Source organism: Fulmarus glacialis, unplaced genomic scaffold, assembly GCF_000690835.1.
Source record: "Fulmarus glacialis isolate BGI_N327 unplaced genomic scaffold, ASM69083v1 scaffold12714, whole genome shotgun sequence".
NCBI lineage: Eukaryota > Metazoa > Chordata > Aves > Procellariiformes > Procellariidae > Fulmarus > Fulmarus glacialis.
Window position 1 is genome coordinate 9,605 of NW_009208984.1, and position 18,649 is coordinate 28,253.

Below are 18,649 nucleotides of genomic sequence, written 5' to 3' on the forward strand. Positions count from 1 at the left end.
ATATTTTAAAACAGTTATAATATTCCACATGTTAAGAATAACAGGAAGCATCTTGAAAAAGGTAGCTCTGGAAAAGGGCATTCTTTTTTCTTTTTATTAAACCCCAAAACAGAGCAAGAACTTGCTGGGCTTTCCTTGTCTTCACTAAAATGATCACTGAAGACCCCTTGAATGTATGAGCCAGGTTCAGCCATCCCACCAGCTGCCCGAGACCGTGGCAAGGGAGAGGTCCATTTGCTGAGTATGGAAAGAGATGGAGGCTCGTCAGGCTGTGGAACAAAACTGGTTAACTAATTTTATCAAAAAGGTGTTTGCTGTGCACCACCTCTCATCTGAACCTGTCTCTCTTGTTCTTGTGAGTGATTCCTGTGCAGTCATGGCACCGTGGGAATGAGTGAGGCCAGCAAGCCCTGCATCTGTGTGCACATACCTGCAAGAGGATGCTTTCAAGTGCACCCTGGTGTTTCATATGACACTTAAAATACCTGAGTTGTTGGCGTGGCAAGGCTATATACCTTGCCTGAGAGTTTTGCTCTTTCTCTGTACCAGGATTTCTCAGCGTTTGCAAAATTTCTGCCAAAGATCTGTGCATGTTGTAAAGTTCAGATGAAACTTGCTGGTGTGATAAGCTCTCTCCTTACCCCAAACATGCTACTTAGTTCTTCTTTTCGTAGAGTTGGGGGGGTTCCACGTTCCCTGCAGCTGCTTTCAACCACTGTGCAGTTCTGTGTTTGCTCTCTTGCCAGGTGAAGAGGGGTTTGTACCCAAAATGCCTGGAGGCTTTGTCTGTCTCACAGGAGAAGGTGGTGACTATCGTATTCAGTAAAGGCAAGTTTAGGAAAGGCTGTGTCTTCCAGAAAGGGTACAAAATGATCTTGAATATCCTGTGCAACTGTATTATTAACCACATCTTCCAGTAAGGGATGTGTGAGCCTAGTCTCACTGAGGGGTCCATAGAGGACAACAGCTGATGCCTGATCAGGAAACCTTTTCTCGTTGGAGTGTCATCATAGGAATAATAGACTTGTCCGGTGAGTAAGTCTGGTTTCAGCTGCAAGTTCCTTGCTGCAAGAACATGCATCCATGCAACGTTCCCTGGAGAAATAAGAGAGGAAGAGAAACAGGTATTCAGGAGGAGCTACATTTTCCTGTTTACTGTAGGAGTGAATGAGTACATTGGATCTGCCAGCTTCAGTGCTGTGAAGGAGGAAAAGCACTCATCGTGTTACTCAGCCGTACTGTAGAGAGACTGAGTAGTTGATCCAGACCTCCAAAATCCTTTAAACCTTTGGTCTCCCGTTTGAGCTGGACAATTAATGTGCCTCGTGATACTGGTTCATGTGAAGCGAAAGGGCAGTGTTTTGTAGTGAGAGCAGGATCAATGGGAGGCAGCGCTCGAGGGTTTTATTCCTGGCTCTGCTGCGAGCCTTTGAAGGAGTCACTTGATTTATCTAGGCCTGATTCTTCCCTAACAGCATTTCAAACTACTCTTATCTGCACTTTTGGAAAAAGACATATCAGTGTGCTGCACAGAAATAACTAAAACCCTGCATGATTTAATGGTGAGTTATACTCCCCTGAAATGCATTCAACACCACAACAAATTCTTTCTGCAGGTTTTGTGAGTAGTTTCTTCTGCTTGCTGAAATCGGTTATGTAGTACAGCCTTTCTTGCAAGGAATTTTACAAGTAGTGTTAGTTTAATTTCTCCTAATGAAGAAGAAATTAAGTATCTTTTCAAACTAAAAACATTTTTAAAATATTGCCTGAATTTCTCTGTCTCTCCCCCCATACATCCCTTGAAATGTTTACCTAGAAAAAGAAAGTTTAGATCTCTATCCTTTTTTCTGCTGACTTTTTTTTTTTCCAGTTTTCTAAACAACATTTTCCTTATGTTGAGGGGAAGAAAAAAAAAAAAGAAAACCCTTCCCAGAAAGAACAGTATAATGCAAACAACTGTTTTAAAAAGTCTTTTAGCCAGTCTAAGTTTTGTGGTTATAAAAATATTTGTGCTCATTCACCCTACCCATCTCTCTGTTTTGGAAGATGATGGTTAACCTGACGCGTAAAATCCCCTGTGACTAAAACAGCCTGGTAGCACCACATGCAAAGAGATCAGTCATTCACTCACCCACGTATGTGTAATTACGCTCTGTGTTTTCAGGCTCTAGGTAGTTCAACACACCGTTCCCGGCTTTGGCAAACAAATACAACTCTTGAAGAAATGTTGCTTTCTCCCCGTACATCGTGTTTGCACGAATAATGCAGGTTGAGAGTTGACCACCATTGCTCATCTGTAAAGTCAGGGAGGGATGTTAGTGAGTGATGGATTCAGAGCTGAAATCTTCCCCAGTGATATTGGGTTTGCCAGATAAAACCAAAACTTGGGAGTATTGGGCTAGAGGAATCAACCTTTGCAGAGGTGAGCTGGACAGCTAGGGCCTGGTTTGGGTCCCTAAAAATGCAAGGAGGTGCCCAATTTTACACCCCCCCCTGCTCCACTTCATGGCGTACCTTGCACCCATGTGATGCTCACTGAGAGATGTTGGATGGAGGGTGCTAGTGGCAGTTGTGACATATAAACAAGCGTTTGCAACAACCAAAATCAGGTACCAGAGGAAGCCAGCTAAGCTGGCTGGCCTCAAACTGTAACCGGGAGAGAGATGCTCCAGGCAGTGATTTAGGACAGAAGTCTTATTCTTACATTCTGCTTCATCATCTAGAAGAACTTATCTGTCTGCTGACTGTACTGGAGTCTAAAAAGACTAACCAGCTAACTTGGGTAGGTGGCTGACTGGGTACACTAATACTTTTTATTCTTAAATCACTCAGGCATGTCTGAAAATTACACCTTTATGCAGTGTGAACCAGGTGAACCTGGTTTCTTATGCCCTAATTTAACACAGCTCTTTCCAAGGTTACACTTTTGGTGGAGTTAAAGCACAGGCTCAAAGGGAAGCACCCTTTGATCTTGCGAGAGTTTGGCAACTTCTTGATGATGTGGGAAGATCAGGCTTTGGTAAGCTTAGGGCAATGTGGTTTATGCATCAAGTCAAGTTGGGTACACACTAAGATAGGAGTTGTGGGGTCTTTCTAACCAGCTCTCTCCTTCCACCCATCCTGTGCTGTAATACCAGGGGTGCTACCATTGACTTTTGTACCTTTTTTCTGTTGGCTTCGAATACAAGTCTTTCTGCCATGGCCTTTGTCTTCCCATAAGGCAGCTCCACTTCCCCACTGTATTTGGTGTCCTCATTTCCTCTGAAATTGTGAGATTGTGAGAGATGGTGATTGACCATGGAGTAGAGCACAGGGCTTGGAGACATTCGTCACAGCGTGATTTACTCTGCAATCCCTGCTCTCCAGGAACTTACCACTGGCTGTGAGTTATATGAATCTGAGATCCTTGCTGCAGTTTGAGAGAAATAAGACCTCAAGAAATACCAGGGTGTTCATAGGCAGGTTTGCATGAGGGTGGTGGTTTGATTTCCAAGAGCTAGATTTGGTTTTGTCTAATAGTGTGATTGAAGCAAACAATATTCTGGCAGGCAAATTAGAAGACAGTGGAGTTACCTTTTTAAGCAACTCACAAGTGGCTGAACAAGGTGGAAAGAGCACAAGAAGATGGAGGGCAGGAAAATGAGGGCAATCCTACTTCATTTTTTTCATTAGAGGTAGAGAGAAGCCTCTCATGAGCCATAAACTAAAAGGAGAAGCTGCTGCTTAATTTTCTTACAGAGTTGATTAGAGTTGGGAGATGTTTGCCAGTGACGTGATAGGGCTGCTAGTGATCTCCTGGAAGACATGCAATCAGCAGGTTTGTGCTGGGATTATTCCTTCATCTCCCCTAGCAAATTATGCTTGAGGAGAAGCACAAAGAAGTGGACCCATGATTAAGAGCAAGCAGGGCTCACAGCCATGGTGGGGATATTTGGTTGCCACTATGGAAGACAACCGGCTCTTCAGCCTCCTAACTTGCAGCTGCAAGGAGAAAAGCCCACGGGATCTAACATGTAGCTGGCCTCACAGGCCCTGAAATAATTCCAAGGAGAACCAAGAAAGCAGCTCTATTCCCCACCAGGAAGCTGGTGTTCTGTCCCAGTGGTTCTAGATCGATATTAGTCCATTGTAGGATTTGGTTAAGCAGATTCGGTGGGCTCTGGAGGAGCTGGGGAATGAAAAAACCCTGTTTGCAGCATTGGGAAGGACCATGTGAGGATCCATGAAGACCATGTGTCCACTTGCTCCCCTGCTGCCATGACTAGCAAGGATAGGCTCTCTCTCCCTCTGTGTGCTGCAGGAGACTTTCTTCACATTTTAAAATTAGTTTACTCTATATTTTGCTCTCCTAGAGAAATTCACCCTAGGCAAACACCACAGTCTGCCAGGCCTGGGGTACCCACACACACGGCAATGAAGAATGATCATGCTCCTTTTGCAGATGGCCCTCGGATGCACCTCTTGGAAGGGTTAAGTGGCCTGGGACAAGTTCATGCAGCAAATCTGCAGCAGAGATCTTGTTGTCAAACACTGGGCCTTGGAAGAGCAAGCTCTGACTCAGGCTCCGTGTTTGACCTTGGGCAACTTGCTTGCTCTTTTCTATGCTCAGATCTCCATGTGTCAAACGTGGGTAATGCTGTTGCCTTTCTCTTGCCTGTTTGGCAGTCTAGTATCTTGTGTGTCAGATATCCCAGCTGAGATTAGGGCCTTCTTGTGCTACAGCAACAGAAATAAATTAAGAGCATCAGAAACACAGCCTCCCCACACACCCTGGGCTTTTATCACAAAACCCTCCTCCCCTTCCCTGTGTTTATGGGTGATGAGCAAGAGACAAACCAGAAAACAAGCAAGACAAAAGATTGATTGTGCATGGTTTGTTGCAAGCCCGGGAGAGGCCCAAGACAATTAGGGGAGTTATCTAGAAGTTCTAGTTTTAATTGCTTTCTTTTTTTAATCCAAGTTTATTTTTTGCCTTGCAAAGCTTTTAAAAAGCAGCAGCTTCAAAGGGGCAAACCTGCCTGCGGTTCCTGGGCTGCAGAGCTCTGCTTGTGTTTGTCTTCCCCCACCCCTTTTGAAGCTTGATAGTAACAAAGAGCTCAGCATAATGGTCTTGCTTTTCAAAACGATCACAGATAACCGAACACTAATAAGACTGGAGCAGCATTGTCAGAAGGTATCTCAGCAGTGCCTGTCTCAGAGGGATTGAGACTGACAGAGGCATTTTCTATTATTGTCGGATGCTGAGGTGTGAGCATTATCCCTGCACCCATCACCCTGTCCAGAGACTAATCATGCTTTGTCTGTGTGAATTCCCAAGCATGTAAAAGTGAGTTAAATAAAATTATGCAAGGAATGATGGAGAAAGGGGACAGAGAAAAAGGCAGGCAGGATCATGGACTGTGAGGGAGAAGAGCAGAACAGATTGGGTGGGGACAGGGGAGAGGAGGAGGAAGGGGAAAGCCACATCACCTGTGCTTTCAGTCTGGAAAACAGAGCCATATTACATTGCTTTCCAGTCTTCACTGGGCTCCCTATTGAAACAAGTGGTGTCATTTTTTACTGGGGGTCTGACCCTTCTCATTTTGCATTCTGTAATTTCCTTAGTTTAAAATAAAAATTATTGGAGAACGAGGACCACTCTCTGAGGCTTTCTCCCAGCATCAGGGGAGAACCTGAGTGTGTTCTGCAAAATGAGTTAACGGCTCTAGGTGGTGGCTTTATTTGCATTTGTGGTGGGAAAGGATTGGGAGTTGGTGGGCAGAGGATGTTCATGTGTAGCTCTATGAGTATCAGCCTGGATGGGTTTTTGCTTACACCCACTGGTGCCATCATTACAAGCCGAAAGACTGTCCTCTCAGGCAAGATTTGGGGTAGATTTTTCAAGACATCTATTCACATCTATCTCTTAAGTCACAGGACTAAAATACTAACAAGGATGTGCCTGTATCTACATTCATTTTTAGAAATTATTTAGATATGCTAATGACCAGATTCCATAGCTTTTCAGTGACACAGAGCCTCTAGTGCTCATGGTCCCAAGTGGATTGAGGTTTGTTGCTCTCATGGATTTTTTTCATAAGCCGGACATTTATTCTACAGATTTGGGTGCTTAAACACTTTTCAAAACAACCGGGTTATGCCTTAGCTTACTTGTGAGTATGAAATTTAGGCTTGTAGGTCATTTTAAGTTATGTCTTAAGCAGCCTTTTCTAGCTGGACTCAGATCTCTAGAGCCAACTGACTGAAGCCAGCTGTGTCTAGACTGGCTGCCTGTAGAGACAAAACTTAACTTTGAGCCAGTTCCCCTTCCACACAAGTTTCTGTGGTTTGAGCAGTCTGTATGGCTACAACCATGCAAGGGGCCTTACACAATGGTACGTATCAGACTGCATCTATCTCCACTTGAATTCAGATTTAACCTTACACTTTAGCTCCTGGTCTTCGGAAATATCAGCCCAGTTCAAGGTGCAAGTACTGTTGCCCCATGAATACAAAAAGTATCCAGATGCTGAGTCCTGAACAGGAGTGTCAGCTGATTGTGGAAGTCCATTCTGGATATCAAAGATCTATAAGCAAAAGACACCTCCAAATCATAATTTTGACTGCTGTCTTTGTATTGCTCTGTATTGCACCTTTACTGCAGGAGGTTTTCTGAAGCTTTGTTTCTTCTTCTGGGTCTGTGGGGTCAGTCTTATAGGAGCCACATACAGAAGAGATGGGTTGAGCATAATGCCCAAAAGTCCAGGAGTTAGCCCTGGTAAGTACATTGCTGGGAAAAAGGATTTTGAGGGATAGAAAGGCACAATTTAGAGGTCAGATCCAGGTCACAGAACAGTGTAACTACACATGAATTCACACCAAAAGCGTCTGTCCCCTAAGACTATGTGGCCAACTAACTTTCTTCTAAGACAGTGCTAAAATAGTCTGTATACATTTGATAATAGGAGCTGGGTACAGGCTTGCTAGCAGTTCACTATGGAGCTGGAAAAAAGAGGGAAAGTGGGTTGGTAACAGTAGAGCATCACCTACCCTTTGGACTGACTCAGTGTGAGGGGAGAGCAAAAGCTCTGACCCAACAGCAGGATACAACTTGACCGAATCACAAACCTTCAGCATCTGAGACCTTATCTGAAACTGATTTTAGGCCTTAAAAGAGCAGGGCTCTACATGCCGGGGGCAGCCTGGAGGAGCGGTTGGGTCATACATCTCTCTACCAACTCTTTCAATCAGTGGTATCCACTACTAGTCAAGTTTAGGTTGGGAAGAGATGTGGTTCCTGAAAGTGAAAAGCAGCAAAGAAGGATTTTCAAGAAAGAGAAGAGGAATTGACAGGAAGGGGAATACATCTGCTCCTTTGTAACCACAGCAAAAATCTCCATCTGGTTGCAGTTTCATTGCTGTTTAACTGGAAATCCAGAGTGATGGAGATTTGCTTAGCCTTACCTGAACATGGGCTCATGCGATGTGTTGGGTCCCACCGCAGCAATGGAGCTTGTGTAGACAACAGACAGGATGTTCAGGACATAGCAGGCCCTTATGACATTTTCAGTACCTGTGGGGCAGATTGGGAAGGACAAACATTAACCACCTTGCCTTGATTCCTGTTGTGCAAATCAAAAGAGATTTCCAGGGTTGGGATTCTGACTTGGAACAGATCCATCTTTTTTATGGCTGAAAAGATGTAAAGCCACAGGGCTGCAGTGCCTCAGATATGTTTGCACTGGCATGGATGGTTTATAACATGAGAGTAGCAGTTACATCTATAGCTATAATGTGGCTTAACCTCTATGGGTATTGACAACTGACTTAACTTGGACTTAATAGTTGCTAACAAAAAGGAAGCTGACAGCTTGACAGAGCAAAACTCTATGTTTGCCATCTTTCTTGATTCATGGGCAGGCTGTCAAATGGTGAATTGCAACTTTCTGGCAAAAGGATTGGTGGTTTAGTTGCATGTATTGCTCTATGAAAGTTCTGCAGGATGACTATAGGGTGAAAATCATTACAACAGACTCTTCGTAGCTGCAGAATTTTAAATAAAATAGTGGGGGCAGCTTACAAGTCCACATGAAATCCAGACGAATCTGAAGCATGGTTTAAGAAAGGTTGTTTTGGCTGAACTTGTGGGTCAGTGTGCGTGGTTTTTGTTTGGTTGGAGTCGGTGGGTTTAAATGACTCTTCCAGGGATGGTTTTTGCATTCGTTGTGATTTTGATTCAAGCTGATTCTATGGGAACCTCAATGACAACAGCATAACCATGGTTGCATACTGAGGGCCTTCAAATCTGATCAGGCAGATCTTAAAGGAAGCCGTTCAATAGGGTTGGTTTCTGGAAATCTCCATACTATTTAGAATCACAGAATTGTTTAGGTTGGAAAAAAAAACCTTTAAGATCATCAAGTCCAATCGTTAACCTAGCACTGCCAAGTCCACCACTAAACTATGTCCCTAAGCACCACAACTACACGTCTTTTAAATACCTCCAGGGATGGTGACTCCACCACTTCCCTGGGCAGCCTGTTCCAGTGGTTGATAACCCTTTCGGTGAAGAAATTTTTCCTACTATCCAATCTAAACCTCCCCTGGCACAACTTGAGGCTGTTTCCTCTTGTCCTATCACTTGTTACCTGGGAGAAGAGACCAATCCCCACCTCGCTACAACCTCCTTTCAGGTAGTTGTAGAGCGCGATGAGGTCTCCCCTCAGCCTCCTCTTCTCCAGGCTAAACAGCCCCAGTTCCCTCAGCTGCTCCTCATTAGACTTGTGCTCCAGACCCTTCACCAGCTTCGTTGCCCTTCTCTGGACACGCTCCAGCACCTCAATGTCCTTCTTGTAGTGAGGGGCCCAAAAAGGCCCAAAACTGAACACAGGATTCGAGGTGCGGCCTCACCATGCCGAGTACAGGCACTGTACCACCTCCTTACTCCTGCTGGCCACGCTAGTTCTGATACAGGCCAGGATGCTGTTGGCCTTCTTGGCCACCTGGGCACACTGCCGGCTCATGTTCAGCCGGCTGTCGACCAGCACCCCCAGGTCCTTTTCCTCTGGGCAGCTTTCCAACCACTCTTCCCCAAGCCTGTAGCGCTGCATGGGGTTGTTGTGACCCAAATTTATACCTGGCTAATCAGACTCTGCCCTTGAGCTTTGCTGCAGATCTTGCATGGGAGGGCTTGTGATTTCTCTGTTCTCTTTGTTGTTAAGGGCATAATCTGAAATGATAAAGGAAATCCTGAGCTTAGAATAATTTCAGAGGGCATGAATCAATTTACTTCTCTATGAGCCTATCACAATATGTAAAGTTAACTGAGAACCCCTGTTGAGGAGCATCACTGGAAACAGCTGAGTTAAAATCCATTCAGCTTAACAAAAAGCAGATTAAAAAGTCTTTCAGTGACTAGATGGAAAAAATAATTCTTGTAGAAGAGGGCTCTTCAATCTAGTCAACAAAACTATAACAGGATTTGGCAGCCAGTGGTTGAAACAGAGGAGAGAATCAAAGCAGAAGATAGATGTAAATTTTTGCCAGAAATGGTAATTAACCATAGCCACACTAATACTCTTCAGCATTGTTAATGGCTTGCTGAAAGACATGATAGATAGCCCGTTAACTTGCAGTCCTTAATTCTAGGCAAAAAGCCTTTTGAAAAGGCATAGTCCAATTTAGCCACAAATTGTTGTGTTTAAGGCAGTAATTGGATGAATTTCTGGGGCCTGAGTTATACAGAGGAGCCAGCTAGAGGATTGTATAGTTGACCTGTCCTGACCCTATTTTTTTCCATGAAGTCTACAGCAGGTATCAAATACAGTTCATTTTTATTCTTCTACCTGCTATGGCTTCAATAGAAAACTTTAGACTAATTTCTCAATTCAAGATTTTGAGAAGTCCTAGCGAGGGCAGCAGCCTCATTTTAGGGAAGTCTACATGAAGCCATCCAAGGGGAGGCAGAAACGCAGAACAGTTTCTCTCTGAAAATAAGGCTCCTGTTAAGACATCTCAAACCGTGCTCCTCAAAGAGGCACTCAATCACCAGTCACGTTGGAAAAAAACTTTGCACATGTGGTTTTCTGGGCATGTCACAAACATCTGCAAGAGGTTTGGTTTGCTGAATAGGGGAGTTACCCAGTGTTCACTGCTATCTGGAAAAACCTCACTACGCTAAAGTACCTTGCTTATAGCAAGCAGACAATGAAGAGGAAGATCTCACAGAGCCATTAAAAGGCAGCAGGAACCCTCAGGCTCTGAATATTCTCAGAACACATGCACAATACAGCCTCTTAAAAGCATCTGGTTTTGAAAACAACTACAGCAATGAAAAGAAGGATGGAATTTAAATGTTGTCCTTGAATGTATCAGCAGATAGTAGGAGCCCTAAGCAGTAATCGAGTTTGAGAGAGATATATATATAAAAAAAAATATAAAATTCCTTCCTTGTGCTTAACAACTATTTTAGTAGCTAACAGCCTGAGGTGCCATTGGAATTGCTGCTGTAATAGGGATTTCATTATTTTTATAGCCTGTGCTTATTTCCTAGATTTATGAACAAATTTTCTTTAAGCAGATCTTGTACCTAACAAGAAATTGGCTCTTGGTGATAGGAAGCAAATGTTGTGGAGCTCTCAGTTATGCGTGCCTTGTAGACATGCAATAGTTGTGAAGTCTGACTATAATTGAAATAACATCCCTCCCTTAATAGCGTGGATGCAGTTCAACTGGTATAGTCTTGCACTGGTATAGTGTAGATTTTTCTCCCTGGAAATCCCTGGGAAAGCTGTAAGGTATCTAGAACAGGAGTTAACTTTTAACTGCTGTCTTTGTCACATACTAAACAATTTCTTACCACTATGGGCATGTTCTGAGTCACCTCAGTACTGTTAGTGGAAGTTATAACCCTTGACCAGAATAACTGTATAATAACTGGGTCCAGATTTGACTTTCTAAGATGAAGCTTTATCAGTGGGGAGGAGCAGCATGGCCTGCCCTGAGCACGGACAGAGGAGCGAAGGCAGAAACCTCCCCGCTGGAAAGGAAAGGTCCCGGGCACCTTTCTCATCTCGTAGCAGAGTGGTACACGTGAAATTCAGGGGACAAGGGAGCACTAAATCAGAGAGGATATGTTTGTCATAGCATCTCGTATGTCTACACCCAAGGTGCGTGAATTTAAAGCTGTATTTAATTGCTTGTTTTAAAGAGCTTACCCCCAATGTTGACAGCTCTCATTTCCCAAAAGGGTACAGTGTTTCTGTAGTCCACAATAGCAGCTGTGTGAATAACCACGTGGACTCCCCGCATGGCAGCAAGGAGCAGATTGTAGTCTCGAATGTCTCCTTTCATCACTGTCACATGAGTGGTAGCTGGAGAAAAATAATATAGCCATAGACACGGGGAGGGGGGGAATATAAATCAGCATCCCCACCTTCTTGCAGAATGAGGATCCTGCTTGGAAAGCTTTCTTCTCTGCAGGGCAAGCTGAAGCACACTCTAACTAATGACTATGCCATTTGAATACATCACACCAGGGGAAAATACATCCCTATTTTTGAACCCTAAGAAGCCAGATCTGCATCTGGTTTAATTCAGCACAGCGCTTTGCCAGTTTGCACCAACTGTGGGTCAGAATAACTGTGTCTGTCATTGCAAATCTCTAGCGTGCATCTAAAGATAGCGCTGAGCAAGAATGGGAGACTGCTGGCCCAGAGCTGCAGCTGGTTGTAGGAGTTGCTCTAGTACGTGGGAATGAGTGAACCTGTGCGGACAATTTCCTTAAGACAGAAGATTTTTAGAGCTTACTGGGAATAACACCAGATGAGTTCAAGTGACATTGCACAGAGCTTTATTTAAATTGCAAATGCTACAGATGGGAAGGGAAAATAATGTAACAGGTTAAAAAGTTTCATAGGAAATTCCTCCTTTTAAGCCATTCAGAAGGACTTTTTTCCCCCATCTCCTTTTTCCCCTCCTTCTCCCTCAAAATAACTGTTCCATACATGGCTGCCGTTGGCATCTACTGCTAATTTTCTTGCTTTGAGACAGTGTTGTAACATTGAAGTGGGATTTTTCCCTTTTTCCTTTTCTGTAGTTGGGAATAGTCAAGCAAGAAGCTGGGGTTAGGAAGCTGTACTGCTTGGGGCTTTTGTAATAAGCCAGACAGCAGTAGCGGTCGCAGGACTGCTTTGGGAAGGAGAAGTCTCCTCTGCCCTGCGCTGGCGGCTTCCTGGAGAGCCCCATGCAGCCAGGGATCAGGGTAGTGATTTCTGAAGGATCATGCACGTGAGCAGCTCAGGGAAGAGTCTGTGACTCCAGCCATGGAAGTGTTATGATATGGAAACCCTCAGTGAACAACTACCAGGACAAGGGGATAAAAGAACAGGGTTATTCCTCATGAACTCAAAGGAGAGACAAAATTCAAGGATAGTAGATCAGCTGGCTGAGCACTTGCTAAGAAGTATGGCATGTAGGAAGAGGCAGAAGTTTTACAACAGTGTCAAGCTGATTTCTTAATTGGCATCACCAAGATTTAGTGGACTAGCTCATAGGAGTTTTAATATTAAATTAATTTAATATTAAAGCATAGAGCTGATTCAGCAAGAATAGAGCAGAAAAAGAAGGAAGGCATTGCCCACGCAGCAGAGGTAATACACTTGCCTGGAGGACCGGAGTGCAGAGGAGGATGCTCTTGCTGAAAGTCTTTGCCAGTGCTGAAAGGTGGAGCAGGGTGTCAGCAGCCTCCTGGGGGGGGAATTTTGCTGCTACTTAGAGGTGAGGGAAAGCCCATAACTACTCAGGTTGAAGTGTTAAATAGTCTCTTTTGCATCACCTGTCTTAAGGCAGCTGGTGCAATTAAGACCAGCAAGAGAATGATGAGAGCTCAGCTAAAACCAGGGAGGATACAAGGCAACGAGGAGAAATTTTCAAATTGATAAGGCCTGATGAGCTTTAGCCAGGGCTACTAAAGACGTGACGGATGTCACTGCAGCTCTATTGCATTATCAGCTATTTTGGAGAACTTTTGGAGGGGGCACTGGAAGACTGCAAATGAAACACCTGTGCTTAGAAAGGAGGTGAAAAAGAGCCAGGAAATTACAGAACAGCTTGATTTCAACCCCAGGAAATTCAGGAACACACATTTAAACAACATGTGTGTGAGTACCTGTGGGATAGTAAGGAGAATAGAAGCAGCTGACATGGATTTGTCAAGAACAAATCAAGTCAGATAAATCTCCTCCTTTGGTCTTATGACAAGTTAACAGGCTGTACGGATATTGTGGTACAGGTCGATGTCATCTATCTTGATTTTAGAAGGGCTTTGGAAACTCTGTGTCATTCTCATAAGTGAGTCAGTAAAACATGGTCTAAGTAAGCCACATTAGGGTGAGCACAAAGCTGGCTGAATTACAGTTCCCTGGGAATTGCCAGCTGTGGTAGGTGGCTGGCCTGGGGCTCTCCAGGGCTTACTGCTGTATTTGAGTCTTTTTTATTGTTTTCATCAAGAATCTGGCAGATTTCTTCGTTAAATGAGCAGATAACATCAGACTGGGAGGGACTTGAAGTACGCTGGAGGATTAGAGTACAAGCTGAAGGTAAATAATAGAGTTGGAGAAAAGAAAAAAAAAAAGGTGAAATTTGATAGGGACAAAGAGAAGATATTGGGCTTAGTAGGGAAGAGGCAGCGGGTCTTCATGAAAGAATTAAGTTGGGCCAGGACAGCTTAGGAGCTATTGCCTGTCAGCAGGGTCTTGCCACTGTGAAAAAGGCATAATTGTACTGACAGGTACAAATAGGAGAATAGTTTGCAGGACAAAAGAAATACATCCATCAGCTTTACTCAGCACTGGGAAGGCCACAGCTGGCCTCTCTGTCCTAACCTCGGTGCCCCTCTTCCAGAAGACAGCAACGCCAATGCCCAGAGATACAGAAAGTGTGAGCGGCAGAGTTCGGAGGAGTGCACGAGAGCCGTTTTAGCCTAAAGGAGAAAAGAGCATGGGGTGGAAAGGGGTGGTTTTCAAATCACGAAGATTGTTGTAAAAAATGACAGTATTAACCTATTCTACCTGTAAGGTTAGATGAGAAGTCAAGGACTTAAATTGCAGATCAGAGTGTACTAACAAAAATGGCCTGAGGGTGCAGAAATTGGGTGCCCGAAGTGGCTTGGGAACGGAATAGAAAAACATCCGTTGGGAAGGTTGTGGCCGAGCTGGTTCTGCCTTGGGGCAGAGGGACGGGGGTTGGGATGGCCCCTCAGGGATGCTTCTGCCTCATCTTTCTGTGATTTGCTGTGGTGTTAGGCCACAGACCTCTCCTGGAACAGGGATTATGGCAGCTTCTTAAGGTTTAAACAGTTTTTTTCTTCAGTTATGGGTGCTTTTAAGGCAATTGGCTACCTGAAGCCTGGGGAAACCAGTCTGGTGAGTTCATCTGCCTGGGGAGGGTTTTCTGATAGTGATATTTCCCTGGGGGTCTTTTAACTTGCTTTAAGTGTATCTCCTTTCTGTTGATATCTCCTAACAGATGGGATCTCCCTTATCATTTTTTCCTCTCTCGTTCCAAGCAGGCTGGAGGTTTGGGCAGTCAGAGAGAGGGGGACCCAGCCCACCATTAACCGTGCAGAGCACCATGAGCTGCATTGGCTTGTTTTGTGTGGGTATTCTCAAATACAGTAAACCAGGTTGTTTTTCCCCAACATATCTCACTGTAATCAACCCTCGTGAAACATCAGAAGGCAGCTCTCAGAATATGATCAAATGGATTAATTTAGTAACTTTGAGCGTGTTTACTGAGCCTCACCTCTTCCTTTTTTATGCGCAGCACAGTAAGGCTACTGTAGGTTTCTCTCAATTATTTCAGTGATTTATTTCACAGTATCTGCAGCAGATGCTGAGCTTGATTCTATTATTGTCACGGGTTTTTGTTTATTTTTCTCAGAATTGGTAACTGGTTGGAGCAGTTCAGGAGCATGGTTTTTTGTCCCTTTGCTGTTAGTCAGACTGGTTGAGCAGAAGCAACCGGGTAGCCAGGTTCCCATGTCAGGTACTTGGTGTGCACGTTGCTTCTTTCAACTGATCCCTGAGTGGGGACTTAGATCCTCCTTGTGATATATCTCTTGGGGTTACACACCATGGATCTTTTTGCTTTGATTTAGTCCTATGCTGAAAAACGTCTCTGAGCTGGAAGTTGTTCTTCATCCAGTCTGTTTAATCCAGGTTCCTATCCCATGCCTGTAGCTGTGGCCTCTCCAACATAATACCAGCTGTCTTGAAAAGGGAGGGTTATGGCCGCTAAATAGAAGCTGATGCCCTTTTCTTACCTGTGGTGAATTTTTCTACTTCTTCTCTTGCTACTGAATCAAAAACTCTGACTTCTTTGATGTAGTCTTGTTGAGACAAGAGCTCTACAATCTTCTCCCCAATAAAACCACATCCTCCTGTCACCAGGTAGACCCAGGCTCTATCCATTTCTGAAGATGTTTTTGTGGTTGAGGAGCAGAGAGAGGGTTGCTGCCAAGATCCTATCGTGCACTTTTAATCTCTCAGCCAGTATGTTTTCTGAACTAAGTCTAAAGTTTAACTGTCATATAATGTTACTGGCTGAATATTAACTCCATCCAGTTATATATAAATCAGGTTTTCATTGGCACAGTCACATAAGTGCTGCCACAGACATACCAATGCTGTGTGCAGGCCAATTCTGGGCTCTCTGACTCAGCCTTTCCCTTCTACCACGGTACCCCATGATCAGAGGGGCACTCAGTCCAAAATTTTGATGCCAGAAGTTTTCCATCCTGGACAGCCCTTTCCCACGGGCCGGGTTGTCAGTCGTTGTAGTCTAGAGCTCTCTGGGTGCTGCAAAAAGTTGGTGTGTCCTAGAGATGTGCTTGGGGCAGCCTCTTCTAGTGTGACGCTACAAAGATCTTGTTCCCGTGCGCTAGTGACTTTGGGTAGGTGGTGTATAGCAGCAGATCTGCCCAGTGCTGAGCTGTAATGTGCACAGTGCAGGCAGGGTCAGGAACGGTCATCTGTAACTTTAGGATCACTGACTCTGCCAGTTTGATTATCTAGTATGCCTCTCCTGAATGAATTCTTCTTTGAGTTGGAATATATACGTACATACACACACACTCTCATATATTCAGGAGGAGAAAGTCCTCTCTTAATTTGAAAAATGTCTAGGAGTAAAAGCTCTACCACATCCTTTGGCAAATTGTTACAATGGTTAATTATCATCATCATCGTTAAGAGAGTGCACTGTTGTGTTTTATCTGCCAGACAGTGGCTAATATACCTTTTCCTTGCTAGGCTGTAAAGAAGGTGTGCTACTGAGTTTGTCATTTGGATAAAAAAAAAATGGGATTGGCTTTGACCCCCTAAGATGGGGATGTGGGGAGGGAAGACCTGCCCTCTGGCACGGCTGTTTCTCTCTGCCTCTCTCATAAAGAGTCTCAGAGATAACTAAGTCAGGCCTGATCAGCTACCAGTCTCTGATGCCAAGCGAACCATTTCCTTGAGTCTGGAGTAGTCAAATTTTTTCCAATCCATCTTTGAACCAACTTGTCAGCGTTTTTGGTGAACTGTAGACACACTAAGAGAGGTAGCAATAGTAAATAAGGTAATCTAATCTCCCTGCTTACTTTTTCTTTATAATATGTACTGCGTAATAGTTGCCTTTCTGGCCACGGTGTTGCCTGGGAAGCTTAGGATTAGTTTGTTCCCGTATCAGGATCACTGCTTTCCCCATCCCCAGTTCCCAGTCTGTGAGCATGGGTTACAGATGCCGATTCGGGCTGCACTGGGGTGGGGGTACTGCTGGCGGCCCTTCCCTGGTCACATACAACAGGCCGAAATACGGAGAGCAATTCCAACTGCATGACTGTAGAAAACAATATTGTCGGAGCCATTCTTACTATAGTGTTAATGCTTGTCTGTCTTTAAAAAGCCAGCTGTATGGCAACTTGCTGCTAAGCATGTGGTTAATAAAGAGTTAAGGCAGTGTATTCAGAGAGTAACTGTGTTTCATTTGTGAATATATATTTTTCTTGTAATCAGCTCCTGCTAGAAGTTCAATCTGTTCAACTCTGCCATTGATTCTTCTTGAGCTGTGTTAAGCGTTGGGAAACGCCCCGTTTCCCCTTGCTGTGATTACAATCAGTGGCCGTGATGGCCCAGAGACCAACATGGGCCTGGTGCTAATTTGGTGCTTGGGAGACCAGCACAGCCACAAATGTTCTGAGAAATTAGTTTAGACTTTTATCCAGCAACTCCCAATCTGTAACGTAGTGATTAACAGAACTGCCTTCCCTCAGAGGACTTTTTGCAAGGATAAATATATCAGAGTTGGAGGTGTTAGGACTCAAAAACCAAGATAAATACCCCCTGAGAGACCCAGAGAAGTGCTGCATGGGAATGTTTGGCATCAAGTAACCTTGAGTATGTCCTCATCAGTGATGCAAAAAGCTGTATGAAGCAGAGGCCTTGACGCTATGGACTTTTCTCCGTGTTTACAAGGCTTAGCCTTTGCTACAATATTGGTATCTGCATATCTGCAGTGTAATCTGATTGGTAGGGGGAAAAACATTGGCCGCGATTTACATATCTCTTGTTTTCATTAGGACATAAAAAACAAGTTCAGGAACCAGAACTGACACATCTCTGACAGAACCAGCTCAGGTCCTCTCCTACAGCCGAGGCTCACGCAGAGTAAAGCCTCCCATTGCAAAGATAGGTAGTTGCATCTAAATGGGTAGTTGTTCCCCTCATAGGAAGGTTAAAAAAAAAAAAAATAAAAGGTTCCTAACCACATCCTCTTCTAACAGTTTGAATTGTCACAAGAGGTGACGACGCTGGGGGTCTCCATAAGCCCAGAGGCAAATTCAGAGAAAGCACAAGTGGGCAAACGCGGCCGCTTCTGGAGGAGGCAGATGCCCGGGAGGTACCTGGGGATTGCAGGGAGGGGGCCCGGGCAGCCGTCGCTGTCTTAGCTTAGCCAACTCGACCTCCTTGAACTGTAAGGAAACTTATGAGGAAGTGAGGCAAGTTGCAGGTAACAACAGATTTTAATTTACGCTCTTAAGCACTGCAGAATTCTCTCTCTGGCTTTTTCCCCCGTCACACAGTCTGCCGCAGCCAACCCGTCCTCAGGGTGCCCCAGCTCAGCTGAGGGAAAGCTGCGATCCCTGTATTGCACTGACAGATACGGACCCTGAACAGGAAGGCTGTTCCTGCAGGAAGAGCCTGCCATATCCAGGTAGTGCCTCCCTCTGCAATGCAAAGCAAGATGCTCGAAGTTGACATTGCTTGAAGGCTAACCTAGACTGCTTTACAAATTAAATGCCTCACCATGAAGGCAGGATATGCCCCTGTATTTGGTTAGTGTGGCTGGGAATGCGGAGTAGTGACTAAGTGCGTCCTAGAGACAAATCTCAAACCTCCGAGACGGCAGGCGTGCTTGCTGAAGCAGTCTAGCCAATATCTGCAGGGAGTCAGTCCCATCATGGGCAAAGAAACTGTCAGATTTGGCTTTAGTTAATGAAGGCCCTTTTTGCTCCTCCACCCCATGGAAGATGACCAGAAGCAGGGTCTTTATGCACAATCTTCCTTTTTGAGAGACCTGCAAACATACAGTCAGAGAAAGTTGAGATGGCAGGAAAGAAAAGCAGATG

At 44.5% G+C, this 18,649-nt stretch overlaps 1 protein-coding gene across 1 annotated transcript; it reads right to left on the minus strand.

The window, feature by feature from the left end:
- Positions 1 to 655: 655 nt before the first annotated feature.
- On the minus strand, positions 656 to 15,529 carry HSD3B7 (hydroxy-delta-5-steroid dehydrogenase, 3 beta- and steroid delta-isomerase 7). The gene is made up of 6 exons (XM_009576703.1): positions 15,302 to 15,529; positions 11,196 to 11,351; positions 7,444 to 7,552; positions 3,162 to 3,261; positions 2,132 to 2,294; positions 656 to 1,095 (listed from the first exon to the last, which is right to left on the minus strand). The coding sequence occupies exons 1-6, from the start codon at positions 15,447 to 15,449 to the stop codon at positions 656 to 658; spliced, it is 1,116 nt and encodes a 371-aa protein (XP_009574998.1). The 5' UTR covers positions 15,450 to 15,529.
- Positions 15,530 to 18,649: the final 3,120 nt, after the last annotated feature.

Excerpts from the sequence above, each read along its gene's own strand:
- HSD3B7 (XM_009576703.1), bottom strand. The coding sequence starts at position 15,449 with ATGGATAGAGCCTGGGTCTACCTGGTGACAGGAGGATGTGGTTTTATT. Across the intron at positions 3,262-7,443 it reads TCGCATGAGCCCATGTTCAG|AGGAAATGAGGACACCAAAT; the intron begins GTAAGGCTAAGC and ends TCACAATTTCAG. Across the intron at positions 2,295-3,161 it reads TCGAAGCCAACAGAAAAAAG|ATGAGCAATGGTGGTCAACT; the intron begins GTACAAAAGTCA and ends CTGACTTTACAG.